This window comes from Entelurus aequoreus, linkage group LG02, assembly GCF_033978785.1.
Source record: "Entelurus aequoreus isolate RoL-2023_Sb linkage group LG02, RoL_Eaeq_v1.1, whole genome shotgun sequence".
NCBI classification, from domain to species: domain Eukaryota; kingdom Metazoa; phylum Chordata; class Actinopteri; order Syngnathiformes; family Syngnathidae; genus Entelurus; species Entelurus aequoreus.
In genome coordinates, this window is record NC_084732.1 from 19,007,766 (window position 1) to 19,030,328 (window position 22,563).

Here is a 22,563-nt window from a genome sequence, read left to right on the forward strand (position 1 = left end):
TCCTGCTCGGCCACCGCCACCAGTCCGACGGCCTGCTAAGCCGCAACCGCCAGCTAGGCCACCTGCACCTAAGCTAGCGCCAAGGCTAAGGCTAGCACCAGCTCCACCACAGGTACCAGTACCTGCACCTCGACTGGTTCTCACACCAGTACCTGCACCTCGGCTGGTTCCCACACCAGTACCTGCACCTCGGCTGGTTCCCACACCAGTACCTGCACCTCGGCTGGTTCCCACACCAGTACCGGCACCTCGGCTGGTTCCCGCACCAGTACCTGCTCCACGGCTGGTCCCCGCACCAGTACCTGCACCACGACTGGTTCTCGCACCAGTACCTGCACCACGACTGGTTCTCGCACCAGTACCTGCACCACGACTGGTTCTCGCACCAGTACCTGCACCACGACTGGTTCTCGCACCAGTACCTGCACCACGACTGGTTCTCGCACCAGTACCTGCACCACGACTGGTTCTCGCACCAGTACCTGCACCACGGCTGGTTCTCGCACCAGTACCTGCACCACGGCTGGTTCTCGCACCAGTACCTGCACCACGGCTGGTTCTCGCACCAGCACCTGTACCACGACTGGTTCTCGCACCAGCGACTCCGGCTGCCACGACAGCGACTCCGGCTGCCACGACAGCGACTCCGGCTGCCACGACAGCGACTCCGGCTGCCACGACAGCGACTCCGGCTGCCACGACAGCGACTCCTGCTGCCACGACAGCGACTCCTGCTGCCACGACAGCGACTCCTGCTGCCACGACAGCGACTCCTGCTGCCACGGCAGCGACTCCTGCTGCCACGACAGCGACTCCTGCTGCCACGACAGCGACTCCGGCTGCCACGACAGCGACTCCGGCTGCCACGACAGCGACTCCCACCGCTTCCACGGCGACATCTCAGCGACCTCGAGTGGTCCGGCGGCGCAAGCGGAAAGCAGGTCCCCGCATGCAGCCCTCGAGGACTCAGAGGCTGCTGAGATTCTGGCGCCACTCACGCCCACCTTCTCGGCGGCCACACCGTGGTCGCCCGCCTCGCCAGCGGCGGCGGCGTTCCATTCGCCGCCGCCACCTGACCCTTCCCCGGTGGATTCGGGGACACGTGGCCTGGCGACCCACCACCAAGTCACCCCCCCGCCCGCCCTTGACTCGTGAACTTTTTGCTTGTTTTTTTTTTTTTTCGGGTTCCAGTTGTTTTTTTTGTTTTCAAGGGACATCTGGAATCTGTCCTTTTAGGGGGGGGTACTGTTATGATCCGCTGCCCGGATCATAGTTTTACGTTCAAGTCACTTGTGTTTTCAGCACCTTGTTTGGTTTCTGTTGCCATGACGGCAGATTGTGATCACCTGCCTCTGGTTAGCGTTTGGGACGCGCACCTGTTGCCCAAGCGCTAATCAGAGGGCTATTTAGTCTTCGCCCGGGCAGCACTCTGCCTGGCTTCCGAGTTTGTTCTCATGCAACAGTTAACGACACTTCGATTCCTACTAGCTTTCACGCTAGGCTATTTTTGCTTGCTAGCTCCCACGCTAGCCCTTTTGTTTTTGCCTTTTGTGCTATGTGCACGTCTTTGTTTTTTTCCTGCTAGGTTTATGTCTTAAATAAATCATTTTTCCTACCTGCAAGCTGTGTCCGAGCCCGTCTGCATCCTTGGGAGAACACCTCGCACCACGATGCGACCAGGTCGTTACAACCTCTGTCTTTCTCTCGTTTCTCCTCCTCTTCTTTTCTATTTTTTCTTCCCTGGGCACCTGACAGTTTTGGCCGTTTTGACATCTTGTGTTGATTTTTTGATGTGGTGACGTCCAAAAAGAGTCATGATAAGGGAAGGGAGGGGGCGCACCGTGCGGGGGGGGGGGGGGGGGGGGGGGGGCGTAAGGTTGTAACAAATAATATTTCTATTAAATAGGCTTTACTTTGCATTTTAATTAACGGGGGATTATTTTTTGTATTTAGAAATAATAGTACCAACTTTTTTTTTTTTTCTCCAACATTTGTGGCACTGGCGTGGCGCCCCCTGATGGACGGCACCCTTAGCATTTGCCTATACGGCCTATGCCACGGGCCGGCCCTGCAGTGACTATATATCTAATAAAATGTATCTTAATAATAATGAATTATTAACATTTCAAATCATGTCGAGGGCCAATAGAAAACTAGCTCAAGTGGCCACCGGGTCGCACTTGGGACACCCCTGACATCAGGCCTGGCCCTAACCAATCTGGCGCCCTAGGCAAGATTTTAGGTGGCGCCCCCCCACATCGGCAGTGAAGTGTATATACTCACAAGAAACCGAATAGCTTTGTCTTTGACCTTTTTTTTTACTTAAAGAAAGCAAATTAACATATTATATGAGAATGTTATGTTATGATTATCTTTAACCGAATCACAGCAGTGCTCAAATTAAAAAACAGCATTCCCTCTCATGTGATATTGCTTAATTAACATTAATGATGTGCACTTTAACAACTAGGCTTACAACTATACCTAATATATAAAGGGGTGGAAAAGTGACTATTACCTGCAGGGCAAACATTAGCTAACCAGAAGGCAATAACAATGTGAACAAAAAATACCTGCTTAAAAGATCTAATAAAATGTCCCTGAGGAATGTAAGGTGGGAGTACTGTAATTACCTAACGTTACATTATTATTTTCCATAACAATTTAGCCCCCTCCACAATATTAACCCGACGTTAAAACAGAACTAGCTATTTATTGATTAGCAATTGCCGAATCATGTAACATTAGCTTAATGCTAAAAAGCCAGGTTACTATCACATTCTGTAACAGACAAATAATTTCATGTAGGCTAACGTTACCTACCTGCTACCTCTGTCTTTCTCTCGTTTCTCCTCCTCTTCTTTTCTCTTTTTTCTTCCCTGGGCACCTGACAGTTTTGGCCGTTTTGACATCTTGTGTTGATTTTTTGATGTGGTGACGTCCATAAAGAGTCATGATACGGGAAGGGAGGGGGCGCACCGTGCGGGGGGAGGGGGGGCGTAAGGTTGTAACAAATAATATTTCTATTAAATAGGCTTTACTTTGCATTTTAATTAACGTGGGATTATTTTTTGTATTTAGAAATAATAGTACCAACTTTTTTTTTTTTTTCTCCAACATTTGTGGCACTGGCGTGGCGCCCCCTGATGGACGGCACCATTAGCATTTTCCTATACGGCCTATGCCACGGGCCGGCCCTGCAGTGACTATATATCTAATAAAATGTATCTTAATAATAATAATGAATTATTAACATTTCAAATCATGTCGAGGGCCAATAGAAAACTAGCTCAAGTGGCCACCGGGTCGCACTTGGGACACCCCTGACATGACGTGTTCACAGGGTGGATGCTGGCAAGAGAACTACAGTAAAAACAAATACAACATTTCTGTCAACAAAGATTTGCGTCAACCTTTGATAGTAGGCTAATATAGCTAATATAGACACTTACATCATGTGTTGCCTTCATTATAACACTTATATAACACTTTTCAAGTAATTTTGATAGTAGGCTAATATAGCTAATATAGACACTTACATCATGTGTTGCCTTCATTATAACACTCATATAAGACTTTTATTTTTTTGCGTCTCCAGACAGATTTATTTTTTTGTATTTTTGGTCCAATATGGCTCTTTCAACATTTTGGGTTGCCGACCTCTGGTATAGACACACAACCAGCCATGCATTTTAGGTTAATCAAGGTTGATATCAAGTGTTTGTTTTCTGGTACAAAAAATGCTAAAAAAAAAATATAGCAAAATGTTGTTGTTTTTTACCTCAATTGCGATAGTTATTTTTTTCAAGGAAACCTTTAGTGTTGATGTACATGCGTGCAAGCTCGTGTTATCCCTCGATGGTTCCACTCTTCACATGGGTTTGTCACCCTACCTCTCCTAAGCAAAGTTGCCTGGCCTTCAGTTTACCGAAACCAAAAGTTAATGTGCGTGTTTTTGAAACATTTTATCGTCACTTAATCTCTTACCTGGCACCTCTTCTCATCATCGAAACTGGTATGCTATGTTTGTGCATGTGCAGAGGTACAAACACAGGGTGAAGTCATTGTGTTTGTTCCTCAAGCAGAGAACTCCTTGTCATGATCCGTGGGCCGGATCATGTTTTTGTGTTTTCTGTTAGTTTTGGACTCCTTTTGTTATTGCTTGTGCACCTGTGAGTTTGTTTTGTCACCATGGTTACTTATTATTTTCACCTGCCACTTGTGTTCCCGACGCGCACCTGTTTGCCATCACTGACACTATTTAAACCTGCCTTTTTGTTCACTCGTCCTGTTCTCCTTGTTTGCGGTAAGCATCAGTCACGTTTTTTGTATTTCATGTTCCCGATTCTTGTGCTAGTGTTAGCCTTAGCTTCCCGTGCGTTCGGCACGCTTTTCTTTTGCTTGTTTTTCTGTTTGGCTATGATTTATATTAATTAAACCATCTCTTACCTTCACGTTTTTGTCCGGAGTGTTCGTGTTGCACTGGAGGAACGATCCCGCACAAATATGCGACCCCCGCGTGACACTCCTTACCTTATTCTACTAAGGTGGAGCATATTCCTAACAGTGACTATATATCTAATAAAATGTATCTCATTAATAATGAATTATTAACAGAGGTGGGTAGTAACGCGCTACATTTACTCCGTTACATTTACTTGAGTAACTTTTGGGATAAATTGTACTTCTAAGAGTAGTTTTAATGCAACATACTTTTACTTGAGTATATTTATAGAGAAGAAACGCTACTTTTACTCCGCTCCATTTATCTACATTCAGCTCGCTACTTGCTACTGATTTTTATCGATCTGTTAACGCACGCTTTGTTTGTTTTGGTTTGTCAGACAGACCTTCAAAGTAGGATCTATCGCATGCCTGCGTTTCACCAATCAAATGCAGTCACTGGTGACGTTTGACTCCGTTTCACCAATCAAACAGAGCCAGGAGGTCACATGATTAACTACACATAAAGTTTCAGCGGCAACAAGCTTAAGCTTACATGAACTCCACGTCAAATTTGAGGAAGCACATCGCGGTAAGTAACGTTAGTAGATATTTTGGCTGTCATCGTAGGCTGATGTTAGCTTCCCTGCTATGAATCACTGTCAAATGTACATCGTGTGGGGACATTTATTAACGCACCGCAGCCTCATAGACAGACAGACAGAGACACACACACACGCACAGTCGCACACACACTCACGCATGCATAGAAACACCAATCAGAAGTGCACAGTGTGTTCCCAGGTGCAGCCCACACCTATCAGTTTATCGTTTGCGTAAAGGCTAACTTGTTATTTTCCTTTGTAATCTCTGCCTACTGAGCCTATGGTGCTGTTAAGTTATTGTGGCTCAATTTGCTTTAATTTTTTTTATGTTAATGTATCATTATTTAATATATATTATTGTTTTAGTTGCTTAAGAGATATTCCTGGCTCTGAATTTGCTCATTGCTGTTTTTATGTTTTTGTGCATTATTTGTTGCCGTCATCATTCAACAAACAGGTTACTCATCAGTTACTCAGTACTTGAGTAGTTTTTTCACAACATACTTTTTACTTTGATGTGATTGATGATAAATTGAACTGGAAATCTCACGTAAAAAATATACAACATAAAGTAGCAAGAAACACGTCAATAATGAATAAAGCAAAACATGTTCTAGACAAAAAATCACTTCATAGTCTATACTGCTCACTAGTGTTACCATATCTGAGTTACTGTGTAGAAATATGGGGAAATAATTACAAAAGTACACTTCATTCATTAACGGTGTTACAAAAAAGATCAGTTAGAATAATACATAATGTTGGATATAGAGAACATACAAATCCTTTATTTATTGAATCAAAGATACTGAAATTCCACGACATAGTGAATTTGCAAACAGCTAAAATTATGCACAAAGCAAACTATAACCTGCTACCCAAGAATATACAACAATTCTTCTCAACAAAAGAGGAGAAATATAATCTTAGAGAAAAATGTAATTTAAAACATTTGTACGCACGTACAACACTTAAGACCTTCAGTATATCAGTATGTGGAATTAAATTATGGAATGGATTAAGCAAAGCAATCAAACAATGTACTAATATGATCCACTTCAAGAAACTCTTCAAACTTAAAGAGTTTACAAAGTACAAAGAAGAAGAACCATGACAAACATTTTCAATTTATTTCATCCATTCATTCATTCATTCTTAAAGTAATCTTACTTATCTCATCATATGAAATATGACTTTCTTCACCAATTATTATTATTAAATTCTTACTATTATTTATTTATTTATTTTTATTGTGATTACATATGGAGTTTATTGTGAAAAAATTGAGAACAGGAAGTGAATAAAAAAAGTTTCAGCAACTGTTATGTAAAGAAAAGGGGTAGGATTAAATAAGCTCTGCTTCTTCCTACTCCTTTTCGAACATGTTGAAAAGAGAAACTGGAAATTGTGATGTATCATGTTGTATGCTTGCATGTTCGAAATAAACTCAAACTCAACTCAACTTTTACTCAAGTAAATATTTGGGTGACTACTCCTTTCTTTTACTTGAGTAATAAATCTCTAAAGTAACAGTACTCTTACTTGAGTACAATTTCTGGCTAGTCTACCCACCTCTGATTATTAACATTTCAAATCACGTCGAGGGCCGATAGAAAACTAGCTCAAGTGGCCACCGGGTCGCACTTTGGACACCCCTGCCTTGATGTGTTCACAGGGTGGATGCTGGAAAGAGAACTACAGTACAAACAAACTACTTCCTGAATGATAGGACCGTTGCCCAGAACGAAACCAAAAAAAAGGGAAGTGGTGTTTGAGCAACTTTAGCCTAGTTACACTCACATGTACACGTCACATTGCATTGTGTGTTTGTTTGACTTAGGACATCGTGTTTAAGCCTGCTGAGTCATATTTGCTGAATAATTTCAAGAGTCTGGAATGAGGAAGGAGCTAAGACATGATGACACTACATGAATAGGACTCACATGAAGAGAAAGGACTTGTGGTACTTCATTTATTGGACCATGCCACGTCTTCCTGGTGGACGTCTCCTATGATGGCACAGGAGTTTGTGCTGAAACAAAGGACTGAGATACTCGCCGCCGTGTGCAGCAGCGGCTCGTCTGAGCAACTGGAGAGGCTTCTGGACGTCCTCCTGGCCCACGGGGAGCTCTCGTGGGAGGAATACCAGAGCATCCAAGTCCAGGGAAGACCGCTTCACGCCAACGCTAGACACCTGCTGGACATTGTCTACACCAAGGGCTTGGCCATCTGCCAGCTTTTTGTCGCCGCTCTGCAACAGACCATCCCTGAAGGTCCAGGGGCGAGACTTTGCGTCTCTGAAGGCGTCTCACAGGTGGAAAAAAGCAGAGAAGCCCACCAGACATCCGGTGCAGCTCTTCTCAGTCAAAGACCGAGCCTGGTTGGCAAGTTGCAAGGCTGTGTTGACGGCGCGTTAGAAGTCCTGCATGAAACAGGACACTTCACCTCGGAGGACTGCAATGAAGTACGGCTGCCAATACACACCCCCTCTCAGCAGGTACTGCCTGATTTTCAATACATCACATTTTTATATACACTATGGCAGACCTGGGCATTCTGCGGCCCGCGGGCCGCATCCGGCCCTTTGTGCGTCCCTGTCCGGCCCGCGTGAGGCCAATTATAAATTACAAAATAAATTTTAAAAAGTATCTATGTCGAGTGTGCAATACAACGGTGCTGCTTTTGTTTTGAAAATCGTTATTTGTATTACTTCCGTGTGGACGTGTGCGTGATTGTGAGTGAATGTGAACAACTGCAATTACAAAATAAAGTTGAAAAAACATCTATGTCCTGCGCGCAATACAACTGTGCTGCTTTTATTTTGAAAAGTATTATTTATGGGCGTGTGTCCGTGTGTAACCTGCGAGTGAAGGTGCACATGCAGCGACAAGTGATGCACGGTTTACACCCGAGACGCCAAAAAGAGAAAAGTTGATGAGGAATGCCGTGTTTCCAACAACATATGAACTGCAAAGCAACGTCCCCTCACCTAAGGTGCGTGCCTGCGCAATTGCGCACTGCTCAAGCGTCCGCTGCGCGCAGCAAGTATATGCCGCGCACCAAATCAAATCCCATCTGAATTATAAACAAAATAAACATATTTATTCTATGGAATTTTGCAATGCAACTTTGAGTGACAGTGACAACAAGCGGCCCTAATGGTGTTCGTCAACACCGTTCAATTGAACACCGTTCAATTATTGTAACGTCTATCGAGATGCTTCGAGGACAGGAATTATATCCATCACTTTATTGAACAAAACTGTTTATTTTCGGACATAACCACACCAAAAACATGAGTAAAACAATTCTATCTCGAAAAACTAGTCATTTTCTGCCGTACAAACCAGGCCAAAACCAACTTGTCATCTGTCACCAACACGCATAGCACTAAACCACTGGTGCGTTTAAGGCCACACAAAAAGTCGGACAACTCAAACACCACACAAAGTTACACTATGACTCCTCAGTCATACGTGTGCTTATTTTACTGTCATTTATTATTAATGTTAATTTATATATATTAGTCATGGAATGCTGTTACACACACTATGTTGAAGTATTAGTATTATTATTATTATTATTATTATTTATCTTACGGTATATATCAAAAATAATATTGAGCAAAATTTAATTGAAATATTGTCGATGTGGCCCTCCAGCAGTGCTCGGGTAGCTCATGCGGCCCCCGGTAAAAATTAATTGCCCACCCCTGCACTATGGGCTACTAAGATGTAAATACCACACGCTATACAGCGTGTGCAAACTATAAAATTGAGTGTACTATGAGTGGGCGTGTTGCGTGTGATCTACTAAGCATACTTGCCAACCTTGAAACCTCCGAATTCGGGAGACGGGTGGGTGGGGGGGGGGGGTGTAGGGGCTAGCGGGGGGTGTATATTGTAGCGTCCCGGAAGAGTTAGTGCTGCAAGGGGTTATGGGTATTTGTTCTGTTGTGTTTATGTTGTGTTACGGTGCGGATGTTCTCCCGAAATGTGTTTGTCATTCTTGTTTGGTGTGGGTTCACAGTGTGGCGGCATATTTGTAACAGTGTTAAAGTTGTTTATACGACCACCCTCAGTGTGACCTGTATGGCTGTTGATCAAGTATGCCTTGCATTCACTTATGTGTGTGTAAAAGACGCATATATAATGTGACTGGGCCTGGCATGCTGTTTGTATGGAGGAAAAGCGGACGTGAAGACAGGTTGTAGAAAACGCCAAAGGCAGTGCCTTTAAGGCACGCCCCCAATATTGTTGTCTGGGTGGAAACCGGGACAAATTCAGGAGAATGGTTGCCCCGGAAGATTTTCGGGAGGAATACTGAAATTCGGGAGTCTCCCAGGAAAATCGGGAGGGTTGGCAAGTATGCTACTAAGACTAAATTGTTAACTACTGCGGACCGCCCCATTTAAATGAAGTTGTTGCGTGTACTACTATACTAGGGTTGTACGGTATACCCGTACTAGTATAGTACCACGATACTAATGAATCATATACTATACCGCCTCTAAAAAGTACCGGTCCCCGCCCTCCTTTTTTAAACAGGCATGACGGCGCGTCGTCGTCACCTCGTGACATTGCTGGTTTTACGAGCAGATGAGCATGTTCGGCAGCGCACAATCACGGAGTACTTAGAAACAGACAATGTGTGTAGACAGAAAAGGGAGAATGGACACATTTTGGCTTAAAAACTGACAAAGGTGGAGCTATAACACTGAGACACCCTCAGGAAGAGGTGCTTTAAGACATGGCTAGCTAGCTAGCGGCTACCGTCCAGCCACAGTCTGCAGTGTTTTAGCTACTTCTAAATCACTAATTCTGGCCTCCATGGCGACAAATAAAGTAAGTGTCTTACAAGTATCATCCCTGGAGGACGAGGAATAGCTAAACATGATTCACTACACACCGTAGTTCACCTACGCCACAAAGTAAACAAACGCCATTGGTGGATATACACCTGACATCCACTGTATTGATTGATTGATTGAGACTTTTATTTGTAGATTGCACAGTACAGTACATATTCCGTACAATTGACCACTAAATGGTAAGTCGGGGTCCACGTTAATCAATTCATGGTATAAATATATACTATCAGTATATTTGGTATCATATTTGGTATCATGTAATGATACCAAATACAGGAGCTATCTAGTCGATCCTACCATCATTACATCAATATTTTTTTAGCATCAGAAAATCTTTTATCCTTTAAAAAAATTTTATGTTATGTTTATAAACTCAGGAAATATGTCCCTGTACACATGAGGACTTTGAATATGCCCAATGTATGATCCTGGAACTACTTGGTATCAGATCGATACCCAAATTTGTGGTCTCATCCAAAACTAATGTAGACTCTATGGTCTGGAAAATACGGCACATAAGTCAAATCAGAAAGACAAATAATTTGTTTTGAATTGGAATAAAGACAAGTAAAGCAAATACATTGGGTGAATGTTTTGACTGAATCACACAATGTATTAGTAACTGAAGAATGGAATTAGGCCATATAACTTAGGTACTTGCCGTATTTTCTTATCCATGGAGTGACATGTGTAAAGTTCAACTAATGTACTTGACACACAATGCATAGATGTTTTCCTTGTTCCTTGTGCTAAAGTGTGTTACTGTACTAATCGACTGTTATGACATCTGACTCAGGCGAGACGTTTACTCGATCTCGTCAGCTCCAAAGGTGAGTTGGCGGCCAACGTGGTGCTTCAGTTCATTGACCAAAAGCAGCAATCTGGCCGCTCTAGCCTCACCCCACCCAAAGGTACAGTATTGTATTCTTATACAGTATTATTGCTCATCAATGAATCAGTACAGTGACTTCATGTTATTATTGAAGAATACTAATGCACATCGAGGCGAGGCTCAATGGAGGCCTTTCAAATAAACACCTTACTTCAGAATTATACTTTATATTTGTTGAGGAAATGTAAATTATTAGGGCATCCAAAATTTTAGACCTTTAATAATAAACATATTGCCAAATCACTAATTCTGATGTCGATCAAAAGGCATGTTCTATGAAACCGATAACTGTCGGGAATTGATTGTTTTTGGTCCGTCGCAGAGTTCTTCAAATACCAGAAGAAGCTCTGCAGTTCCGTGTTGGCCCAGTCCAGCTTCCTCAGCACCTATGGCGGCACCAGCCACATGCCGCTGGATGACATCTACACCGAAGGCCAGCTGGAGCTAGCTGCGGACCTCGAGGTTCAAGGAAATTTGGGCCTGGGGGACATTGTTAGTACGGCGGGCATCATAAATGAGGAAGCGGACACGGTTCTAGTATCAGGGGATGCGGGCAGCGGGAAGAGCACTTTACTCCAGAGACTGCACCTGCTCTGGGCTCGGGGCACAGCCCTGTCCGAGTTCCTCCTGTTGTTCCCTTTCAGCTGCCGGAAGCTGAATTCCGAACTCAAGGAGCTATCCGTTCAAGACCTGCTCTTTCGGCACTGCTGCTGGCCTGACTGGGAGCAAGAGGACATCTTCCGCTTCATCTTGGACCACCCCCATGTGGTCATCTTCACGTTCGACGGTCTGGATGAGCTAAAGCAGAGCTTTTCGGACGAGCACAGGCTGTGCTGCCCCACCCAGCCTGCGCCCGTTCACGTCCTGTTGTTCAACCTGCTTCAGGGTTCCCTCATGAAAGGGGTACGGAAGGTGGTAACAAGTCGCTCAGAAGCTGTAGGTCCAATACTGAAGAAATATCTTCGCAAGGAAGTTTTCCTCAAAGGCTTCTCCCCAAACGGTATTGACTGTTTTGTCAAGAAACAACACCACGACCCAGCAGTGGCTGCTAAGGTTCTGGCTTCTATTCAAGCAAACACGTTTTTGCTCGGACTTTGCCACAGTCCGGTCCTCTGCTGGATTGTCTCACAGTGCCACAAGGAGCTGCTGGGCTGCGGCGATGGAACGCCGCAAACAATAACAGACGTCTACTTGATGATCTTGCAGCGCTTCCTCCAGCATCAAAGCTCCCTTAAGACCTCCAAGGGGTCGGGTTGGTTTCAGGAGCATCTCCCCACCGTGTTGCATCTCGGCCAGCTTGCCCTCCAGGGTGTTAAAGCATCTTGTTACGTTTTCTCCAACACAGATCTGGACTCCTGCTGTGTCACGGAAAAAGATATCTGCACCGGCTTCCTCATCCAAAGCAAAGATATGTCCAACGATTACAGTCATCAATACGAGTTCCTTCACTTGACGGTGCAGTGTTTTTTTGCCGCGTTGTACATTGTCTTATTCAACAATGCTGACCGCTCCACCATCACTAAACTCTTTGCGCTTCACGACCTAAGAGAGACGGGCTTCAGCAGCACCTGCTTCACGTCCTGCTTGGCCGCGGACCAACGACAGACTCCGGGTGAGACGCCAAATCTTCAAATCACGGCCACCTTTGTGTCCGGTCTCCTCTCCCAGAGACACCGACACCTGTGGTCCTTCTGCACCCAGGCTCCGCTGATGGACAAAAAAGTGCGACACTTGGAGAGATGTCTCTCCAAAGGCATGCAGAGGCACTTCAAGTCCATCCCACCGCCAGTGGAAGGTGAGAAGAAGAGCATGCATGCCATGCCGGGTTTCGTCTGGCTCATTAAATGCATCTATGAGATGCAGGACAGCAAGATGGCCAAAGAGGTTTTGGGCAAGCTGGATGTGGACCACCTGAAGTTGACCTACTGCAACATCGGACCCGTGGAGTGTACAGCTTTGGCCTACGTGCTCCAACATCTAAGGAATTCTGTGGGCATCCAGTTGGACAACAACTCTGTAGGCGACGTGGGTGTAGAGCAGCTCCTTCCCTGTCTGCACATTTGTAATTCTCTTTAGTAAGTATCCAGCGCCTCCATTGTCCACTATCTTATCGAATGGCGACTTACAGATCATTTATATTGTTTCTACCCTTTAAAAGCCTCCGAAATAATAACATCACAGATGAGGGGATCCGCAAACTGATTGCAAAGGGACTCCAGTGTGACAGCTTTCAGAAGATTGCGTAAGCCTTGACAATATACACTGCAGTGGAACCTTAATGGTCGAAAACACATTTTTACAACAGGAAATATCTCCTTTAAATATTATAGTATTTTTATAAAAGGTTATGTATTAGCGAGAATCGTCTGTCTGTTAGTTAGTTAGTTAGTTAGTTAGTTAGCAACATCACCTTAAAAGTTGTGGGCGGAGTTTAATGAAACTTTTTGGAAATGTCAGAAATTAGATAATCAACAAGTGAATGCATTTTGGAGGCGATTCTAATTTTTTTTACTACGTTACCTAACTTTTACGTGATAAGGTGTGTGTTCATGCTAGCGGCCCCGCCTACACCCACAGAGAGTGGATGACTAATCGATGCTAACATGCTATTTAGGCTAGCTGTATGTACATATTGCAACATTATGCTTCGATTGTAGGTACATTTGAGCTCATTTAATTTCCTTTACTTATGCCCTCTGTGTATTTAATTTATATCATTATGTAAAATAGGCTGCATTTGTCATAGTTGTTTGTGTGCCATGTTGTTCCAGACCACAGCAAATGTTACCCAGCTTACAAGGATTGCAATAAATCCATTAGAAGAAGACAGCCTGCCGTTTCCTTAAACTTGGCCACACACATTTATACTTTTGGCCGTTCTGAGCCAGTCATTTCCAGAAATTTCATTTTACTACTGATTTCCAATGTTGCAAAAATGTGTAGAGTAAAAATTTAAATACAACATTTCTGTCAACGAAGATTTGCGTCAGCCTTTGATAGTAGGCTAATATAGCTAACTTAGACACTTACATCATGTGTTGCCTTCATTATATTATATATTTTGTATTTTTGGTCCAATATGGCTCTTTCAACAATTTGGGTTGCCGACCCCTGCCCTAGCTCATCTAGCTAGGGACGGGTTTCCTTCACGCATAATGAAAAGACGCAACTTCAAAATCGACTGTTTTAGTGCCTCCTCTCTCAAAAAATTAGTAAACAGGCAAAGGAAATTAAGTATTTTTCTCATTTGCACAATAAGGAACTCTTTACCTATGATATATTGCCCCTAGCGAGACTAGCTCGCGCTATAGCAACCATAGATCAACTCTTGCCTCTTGCACATCGCTGTAAATGAGACTGAAACATGCAAGTCCTTTTGTTGCACAAAAGCCAAAGAAAAAGGCAAACGATGCAAAGATATAATCCTATAAATAAGCCACTTACCCGAAAACTGTGGTCTTCTTTCAAATTGGATTTTTGAGGTTCCACTGTAATGTGATTTACCCAATGACATTTGTTATTTGTTACATTATTCCAGTCTTCGCTCTGTTTCTCTTCAGGCTCTTCAACAACAAGCTCACCGACGCTTGTACGGAACACTTTTCTCACCTTTTGAGGACCAAGCAGAATTTCCTCTCTTTGAGGTCAGAGTCATTGTTTCCAGTTTGTGTCAGTAACGGCAACCATGTCCTTGTTCAACCTACCTCTGTGTGTCAGGCTTGGCAACAACAACATCACATCGGAGGGAGCGAAACAGCTGGCGAAGGGGCTGGAATTCAACCATTCGCTGAGATTTTTAGGGTAAGAAAGAGGTCTTACAAAACCCAAAACCAGTGAAGTTGGCACGTTGTGTAATTTGTAAATAAAAACAGAATACAATGATTTGCAAATTTAATTTTTTTTTTGCAAATAATCATTAACTTAGAATTTAATGGCAGCAACACAGTGCAAAAAAGTTGGCACAGGGGCGTTTTTACCACTGTGTTACATGGCCTTTCCTTTTAACAACACTCAGTAAACGTTTGGGAACTGAGGAGACCAATTTTTGAAGCTTTTCAGGTGGAATTCTTTCCCATTCTTGCTTGATGTACAGCTTAAGTTGTTCAACAGTCCGGGGTCTCTGTTGTGGTATTTTGAGAGACAGGTCTGGACTACAGGCAGGCCAGTCTAGTACCCGCACTCTTTTACTATGAAGCCACGCTGTTGTATTGTCTTGCTGAAATAAGCAGGGGCGTCCATGATAACTTTGCTTGGATGGCAACATATGTTGCTCCAAACCATGTACCTTTCAGCATTAATGGTGCCTTCACAGATGTGTAAGTTACCCATGCCTTGGGCACTAATACACCCCCATGCCATCACAGATGCTGGCTTTTGAACTTTGCGCCTATAACAATCCGGATGGTTCTTTTCCTTTGTTCCGGACGACACAACGTCCACAGTTTCCAAAAACAATTTGAAATATGGACTCGTGCCCAGCGAAGCCGACGGCGTTTCTGGGTGTTGTTGATAAATGGCTTTTGCTTTGCATAGTATAGTTATAACATGTTGCAGGCATCAAATTCCAAATTAGCTAATATTTGCAAAAAACAACAACATTTTCCAGCTCGAACGTTAAGTATTTTGTCTTTGCAGTCTATTCAATTGAATATAGGTTGAAAAGGATTTGCAAATCATTGTATTCTGTTTTTATTTACGATTTACACAACGTGCCAACTTCACTGGTTTTGGGGTTTGTATTTCTACAATACAGACATTTTTTACATGTTTATTTTTGTCCAGTCTTTGGGGCAATAAAGTTGGCGATGCAGGTGCAGAAGCCATTGCCGGCGCCCTGGAAGGCAGCAAAACTCTAACATGGCTGAGGTAATATTTCCTGCACTTGATACAAACTTTGGTCAATGAGTTTGAACATATTGCACAGCTCAGAAGCAACAGAACAAGTGCTGTGCAAGATGGAAAATAAACAAGAACCATTTTCCTAAACCCATAGCTGGCATTATGTTAATGCTAATTAGAGACCCCGTCCCCAACATTCTTTTGCTTTGCTAGACCATACATCTGCCGTCTTCAGAAGAATATGTGGTTAATTAATTAAAGGTATTCATTGATCCTCCCCAAAACAGAGGAGGATCAAACGATTTAGGTCTCTGCAAAAATTGCTTATGTACCCTGTGAGTCTTTTTATTCCAAATGAAGTCTAAAACCTGACTATCTAACCTACGGATGAAGGACTGAGAAAAAGCGGTATACACTGAAACAAATTGGAAAATTGCGGAAGTACATTAATTTTATCGGAGTTGACATGTACCAGTTCTTGAAATGTCAACGTGGGACAAAAATGATATCCCAATCTTAAATTTTGATATAGTTATGATTTTTTTTCCACATCGATTGTGTGTTAATGTGCAAAATATAGAATTTCTGATGTATTTTTTGCTCACCAAAAAGGCAACAGTTCCAACCGGATCGCCTTTAAATTTTGCGCGTTTGTACCAGTACTTGAAATTTCAACGCTGGCCAAAAATAGTATCTCAATCTTAAATTTTGATAAAGTTATGATATTTTTTTCCACATCGATTGTGCGTTTATGTGCAAAATATTGAATTTCTGATGTATTTTTTGCTCACAAAAAAGGCGACAGTTCCAACCGGATCGCCTTTAAATTTTGCATGTTTGTACCAGTACTAGAAATTTCAACACGGGCCAAAAATTGTGTCCCAATTTTTTATTTTGATATTTATTTTTATAAAGTTATAAAAAAAATGTCCACATCGATTGTGCGTTAATGTGCAAAATATTGAATTTCTGATGTATTTTTTGCTCACCAAAAAGGCAACAGTTCCAACCAGACCCCCTTTAAATTTTGCATCGATTGTGCTTTAATGTGCAAAATATTGAATTTATGATGTATTTTTTGCTCACAAAAAAGGTGACAGTTCCAACCGGATTTTTATTATTACTATTATTATTATTATTATTATTGTTTTTGTTATTCATTCTTGAATGGCTTTTTTGTTGTTTTTTGCAAACTTTGTTTGTTTTTGTTTTGTCTCCATATTCGAAATAAACATGCAAGGAAGAAAGGATCCCCTTTAAATTTTGCGTGTTTGTACCAGTTCTTGAAATTTCAACGTGGGCCAAAAATGGTATCTCAATCTTAAATTTTGATAAAGTTATGATATTTTTTTCCACATCGATTGTGCGTTTATGTGCAAAATATTGAATTTCTGATGTATTTTTTGCTCACAAAAAAGGCGACAGTTCCAACCGGACCGCCTTTAAATTTTGTGTGTTTGTACCAGTACTAGGAATTTCAACACGGGCCAAAAATTGTGTCCCAATTTTTTATTTTGATATTTATTTTTATAAAGTAAAAAAAAAAAGTCCATATCGATTGTGCGTTAATGTGCAAAATATTGAATTTCTGATGTATTTTTTGCTCACCAAAAAGGCAACAGTTCCAACCGGATCCCCTTTAAATTTTGCGTGTTTGTACCAGTTCTTGAAATTTCAACACGGGCCAAAAATGGTATCCCAATCTTAAATTTTGATAAAGTTATGATATTTTTTTCCACATCGATTGTGCGTTAATGTGCAAAATCTGGAATTTCTGATGTATTTTATGTGCACAAAACAGGCGACAGTTCCAACCGGATCGCCTTTAAATTTTGCGTGTTTGTACCAGTATTAGAAATTTCAACGCGGGCCAAAAAGGGTATCCGAATCTTAAATTTTGATAAAGTTATGATATTTTTTTCCACATCGATTGTGTGTTTATGTGCAAAATATTGAATTTCTGATGTATTTTTTGCTCACAAAAAAGGCGACAGTTCCAACCGAACCCCCTTTAAATTTTGCGTGTTTGTACCAGTTCTTGAAATTTCAATGCGGGCCAAAAATGGTATCTCAATCATCAATTTTGATAAAGTTATCGTGTCCGTGTCGTGTCCAAAATTTGTTATGCGCTTATTTTTTAATTTGATTTTGTGCGTGGCAGATTTGCTGTGCGCAGAGGATGCTTGAGCAGTCTGCAATTGCAATTACATTTTTTTCCACATCGATTGTGCCTTTATGTGCAAAATACTGTTTGTACCAGTTCTTGAAATGTCAATGTGGGCCAAAAATGGTACCCCAATTTTCAATTTTGATATTATGACATTTTTTTCCACATCGATTGTGCGTTAATGTGCAAAATAGTGAATTTCTGATGTATTTTATGCGCACAAAACAGGCAACAGTTCCAACCGGATCGCCTTTAAATTTTGCGTGTTTGTACCAGTACTAGAAATTTCAACACGGGCCAAAAATTGTGTCCCAATTTTTTATTTTGATATTTATTTTTATAAAGTAAAAAAAAAAAGTCCACATCGATTGTGCGTTAATGTGCAAAATATTGAATTTCTGATGTATTTTTTGCTCACCAAAAAGGCAACAGTTCCAACCGGATCCCCTTTAAATTTTGCGTGTTTGTACCAGTTCTTGAAATTTCAACACGGGCCAAAAATGGTATCCCAATCTTAAATTTTGATAAAGTTATGATATTTTTTTACACATCGATTGTGCGTTTATGTGCAAAATATTGAATTTCTGATGTATTTTATGCGCACAAAACAGGCAACAGTTTCAACCGGATCGCCTTTAAATTTTGCATTGATTGTGCGTTAATGTGCAAAATATTGAATTTCTGATGTATTTTATGCACACACAACAGGCGACAGTTCCAACCGGATCGCCTTTAAACTTTGCGTGTTTGTACCAGTACTTGAAATTTCAACGCGGGCCAAAAAGGGTATCCGAATCTTAAATTTTGATAAAGTTATGATATTTTTTTCCACATCGATTGTGTGTTTATGTGCAAAATATTGAATTTCTGATGTATTTTTTGCTCACAAAAAAGGCGACAGTTCCAACCGGACCCCCTTTAAATTTTGCGTGTTTGTACCAGTTCTTGAAATTTCAATGCGGGCCAAAAATTGTATCTCAATCTTCAATTTTGATAAAGTTATCGTGTCCGTGTCGTGTCCAAAATTTGTTATGCGCTTATTTTTTAATTTGATTTTGTGCGTGGCAGATTTGCCATGCGCAGAGGATGCTTGAGCAGTGCGCAATTGCAATTACATTTTTTTCCACATCGATTGTGCCTTTATGTGCAAAATACTGTTTGTACCAGTTCTTGAAATGTCAATGTGGGCCAAAAATGGTATCCCAATTTTCAATTTTGATAAAGTTATGACATTTTTTTCCACATCGATTGTGCGTTAATGTGCAAAATAGTGAATTTCTGATGTATTTTATGCGCACAAAACAGGCAACAGTTCCAACCGGATCGCCTTTAAATTTTGCGTGTTTGTACCAGTACTAGAAATTTCAACGCAGGCCAAAAATGGTATCTCAATCTTTAATTTTGATAAAGTTATGATATTTTTTTCCACATCGATTGTGCGTTTATGTCCAAAATATTGAATTTCTGATGTATATTTTGCTCACCAAAAAGGCAACAGTTCCAACCGGATCCCCTTTAAATTTTGCGTGTTTGTACCAGTTCTTGAAATTTCAACGCGGGCCAAAAATGGTATCTCAATCTTAAATTTTGATAAAGTTATGATATTTTTTTCCACATCGATTGTGCGTTTATGTCCAAAATATTGAATTTCTGATGTATTTTATGCGCACAAAACAGGCAACAGTTCCAAACGGATCGCCTTTAAATTTTGCGTGTTTGTACCAGTACTTGACATTTCAACGCAGGCCAAAAATGGTATCTCAATCTTTAATTTTGATAAAGTTATAATATTTTTTTCCACATCGATTGTGCGTTTATGTGCAAAATATTGAATTTCTGATAAATATTATGCGCACAAAACAGGCAACAGTTCCAACCGGATCACCTTTAAATTTTGCGTGTTTGTACCAGTTCTTGAAATTTCAACGCTGGCCAAAAATGGTATCTCAATCTTAAATTTTGATAAAGTTATATTTTTTTCCACATCGATTGTGCGTTTATGTGCAAAATATTGAATTTCTGATGTATTTTATGCGCACAAAACAGGCGACAGTTTCAACGGGATGGCCTTTAAATTTTGCATCGATTGTGCGTTAATGTGCAAAATATTGAATTTCTGATGTATATTTCTCTCACCAAAAAGGCAACAGTTCCAACCGGATCCCCTTTAAATTTTGCGTGTTTGTACCAGTTCTTGAAATTTCAACGTGGGCCAAAAATGGTATCTCAATCTTAAATTTTGATAAAGTTATATTTTTTTCCACATCGATTGTGCGTTTATGTGCAAAATATTGAATTTCTGATAAATATTATGCGCACAAAACAGGCGACAGTTCCAACCGGATCGCCTTTAAATTTTGCGTGTTTGTACCAGTTCTTGAAATGTCAATGTGGGCCAAAAATGGTATCTCAATCTTCAATTTTGATAAAGTTATGATATTGTTTTCCACATCGAATGTGTGTTTGTGCAAAATATAGAATTTCTGATGTATTTTATGCGCACAAAACAGGCAACAATTCCAACCGGATCACCTTTAAATTTTGCGTGTTTGTACCAGTACTTGAAATTTCAACGCGGGCCAAAAATGGTATCCCAATTTTCAATTATGATAAAGTAATGATATTTCTTTCCACATTGATTGTGCGTGAATGTGCCCAATATTGAATTTCTGATGTATTTTAGGCTCACAAAAAAGACGACATGTTCAACCGGATCGCCTTTAAATTTTGCGTGTTTGTACCAGTACTTGAAATTTCAATGCGGGCCAAAAATGGTATCCCAATTTTCAATTATGATAACGTTATGATATTTCTTTCTACATTGATTGTGAGTTAATGTGCACAATATTGAATTTCTGATGTATTTTAGGCTCACAAAAAAGACGACATGTTCAACCAGATCGCCTTCAATTTTTGCATCGATTGTGCGTTAATGTGCAAAATATGGAATTTCTGATGTATTTTATGTGCACAAAACAGACAACAATTCCAACCGGATCGCCTTTAAATTTTGCGTGTTTGTACCAGTACTAGAAATTTCAACACGGGCCAAAAATTGTGTCCCAATTTTTTATTTTGATATTTATTTTGATAAAGTTATAAAAAAAAATGTCCACATCGATTGTGCGTTGATGTGCAAAATATTGAATTTCTGATGTATTTTTTGCTCACAAAAAAGGCGACAGTTCCAACCGGATCCCCTTTAAATTTTGCGTGTTTGTACCAGTTCTTAAAATGTCAATGTGGGCCAAAAATGGTATCCCAATTTTGAATTTTGATAAAGTTAGGTTATTTTTTTCCACATCAATTGTGCATTTATGTGCAAAATATTGAATTTCTGATGTATTTTATGTGCACAAAACAGGCGACAGTTCCAACCAGATTGCCTTTAAATTTTTCGGGTTAGAAATTTCAAAGTGGGCCAAAAATGGTGTGTCCCAATCTTCAATTGTGATAAAGTTATGACATTTTTTTCCACATGTCAATCAAAAGACTGCTCTTGGTGAATATGACTGTTGTATGTACTGTAGCTTGGTGGGCAATGGCGTGGGGAGTGCTGGAGCGCGTGCCCTGGCTAAAATGATCAAGAGTGACACGTCGCTGGAGGAGCTCTGGTAAGTGAGCCTCGCTCACTTCCTTGCACAAGCGCTCGCAATGTTGCTTCACCCCGTCTTCCTCTTATTGTATTCCCTGCACAAGGTTGACAGAAAACTGCATCACCAGACACGGAGTAGAGTTTTTGCTTGAAGCCCTGGAACACAACACGCATGTCAAGTCAGTGTGGTGAGTGTAATTACACGTCTTTTATGTGTGCTGGCGCTAATACATGTGTGATGTTCCATTGCAGGTTGAGAAACAACAATCTGAGTGTGGAGGAAGTGGAAGAGATGACACAACGTGAATCAAGACTGATCTTCTGACTTTTAAACATTTTCTATTTATTGGAAATTGGCCATTGGTTCTATTGGGACCCTCCCTTTTGCAGGAAAGATTCCTCTCATATTCTTCTTTTTACAAGGCTGTCTAAATAAAGAGAGGTGACTAGAATTGAAGACTAATAACTTATTCTACACAAAAAAGTGCAAGCAAAAGCAATACCAGCGCTGGAAAAAGCGCTGAGCTGTCTAAAGTCCATATAGCCTTCTCTGAAAATAGTCGCTCTCCACATATGCTTTTGTTTGTCTTGCTGCCGAGATCAAAACCGAAAGTTAACTGGGCCTGTGTGCACACATTCTTGTCCACTCACTCTCCACACCTGGTACATCCTAACACCAATAAAACCAGAGGGGTTAATAAGTGTGTGAGCGTATAGAGAAAAAAACAGGGTGATACCATTGTGTTTATCATCTTCGAACAAAACGAAAGCCAAAGATAGTAACTTCTAAGACAGATCTGGGCAAAGTACAGGGGGAGGGGTACTAGGATGACAGGGGATGCAAAACAATAACAGTGCAATATTTTTTCATAACATAGTCACTACTGCCTAGTTTCTCTTGTTATATTCTTATTTTACTGTTATATTTTTATTCTCATTGTTGCTTTTTATTTTTATTCTATTGTAATATTCCATTTATATTATATTTATATATTTTATATATATTTATATTATATATATTTATATTTATATATATATTTATATATTTCCATTTATACCCCCATTATTTACTTTTTAAATTCGATCTCAATTCTGTACACTGCTGCTGGAATTTTAATTTTCCTGAGGGAACTCTCCTGAAGGAATCAATAA

General features: G+C 41.0%; 1 protein-coding gene across 4 annotated transcripts; it reads left to right on the plus strand.

Annotated features, from left to right (window-relative positions):
- The first annotated feature begins 6,861 nt into the window (after positions 1-6,861).
- On the plus strand, positions 6,862-21,863 carry nod2 (nucleotide-binding oligomerization domain containing 2). Of its 4 annotated transcripts, XM_062023655.1 has the most exons (13): positions 6,862-7,545; positions 10,715-10,829; positions 11,133-12,062; positions 12,156-12,422; positions 12,512-12,605; positions 12,679-12,885; positions 12,969-13,052; positions 14,371-14,454; positions 14,528-14,611; positions 15,593-15,676; positions 21,347-21,430; positions 21,516-21,599; positions 21,664-21,863. In XM_062023655.1, exons 1-13 carry the CDS (start codon positions 7,060-7,062, stop codon positions 21,734-21,736), a joined length of 2,676 nt encoding a protein of 891 aa, XP_061879639.1. In that variant the 5' UTR covers positions 6,862-7,059; the 3' UTR covers positions 21,737-21,863. The 4 variants fall into 4 exon arrangements, 3 of the variants coding, with proteins under 3 accessions (XP_061879639.1, XP_061879632.1, XP_061879627.1); XM_062023648.1 differs by having other exon boundaries at positions 11,133-12,422; XM_062023643.1 differs by having other exon boundaries at positions 11,133-12,885.
- Positions 21,864-22,563: the final 700 nt, after the last annotated feature.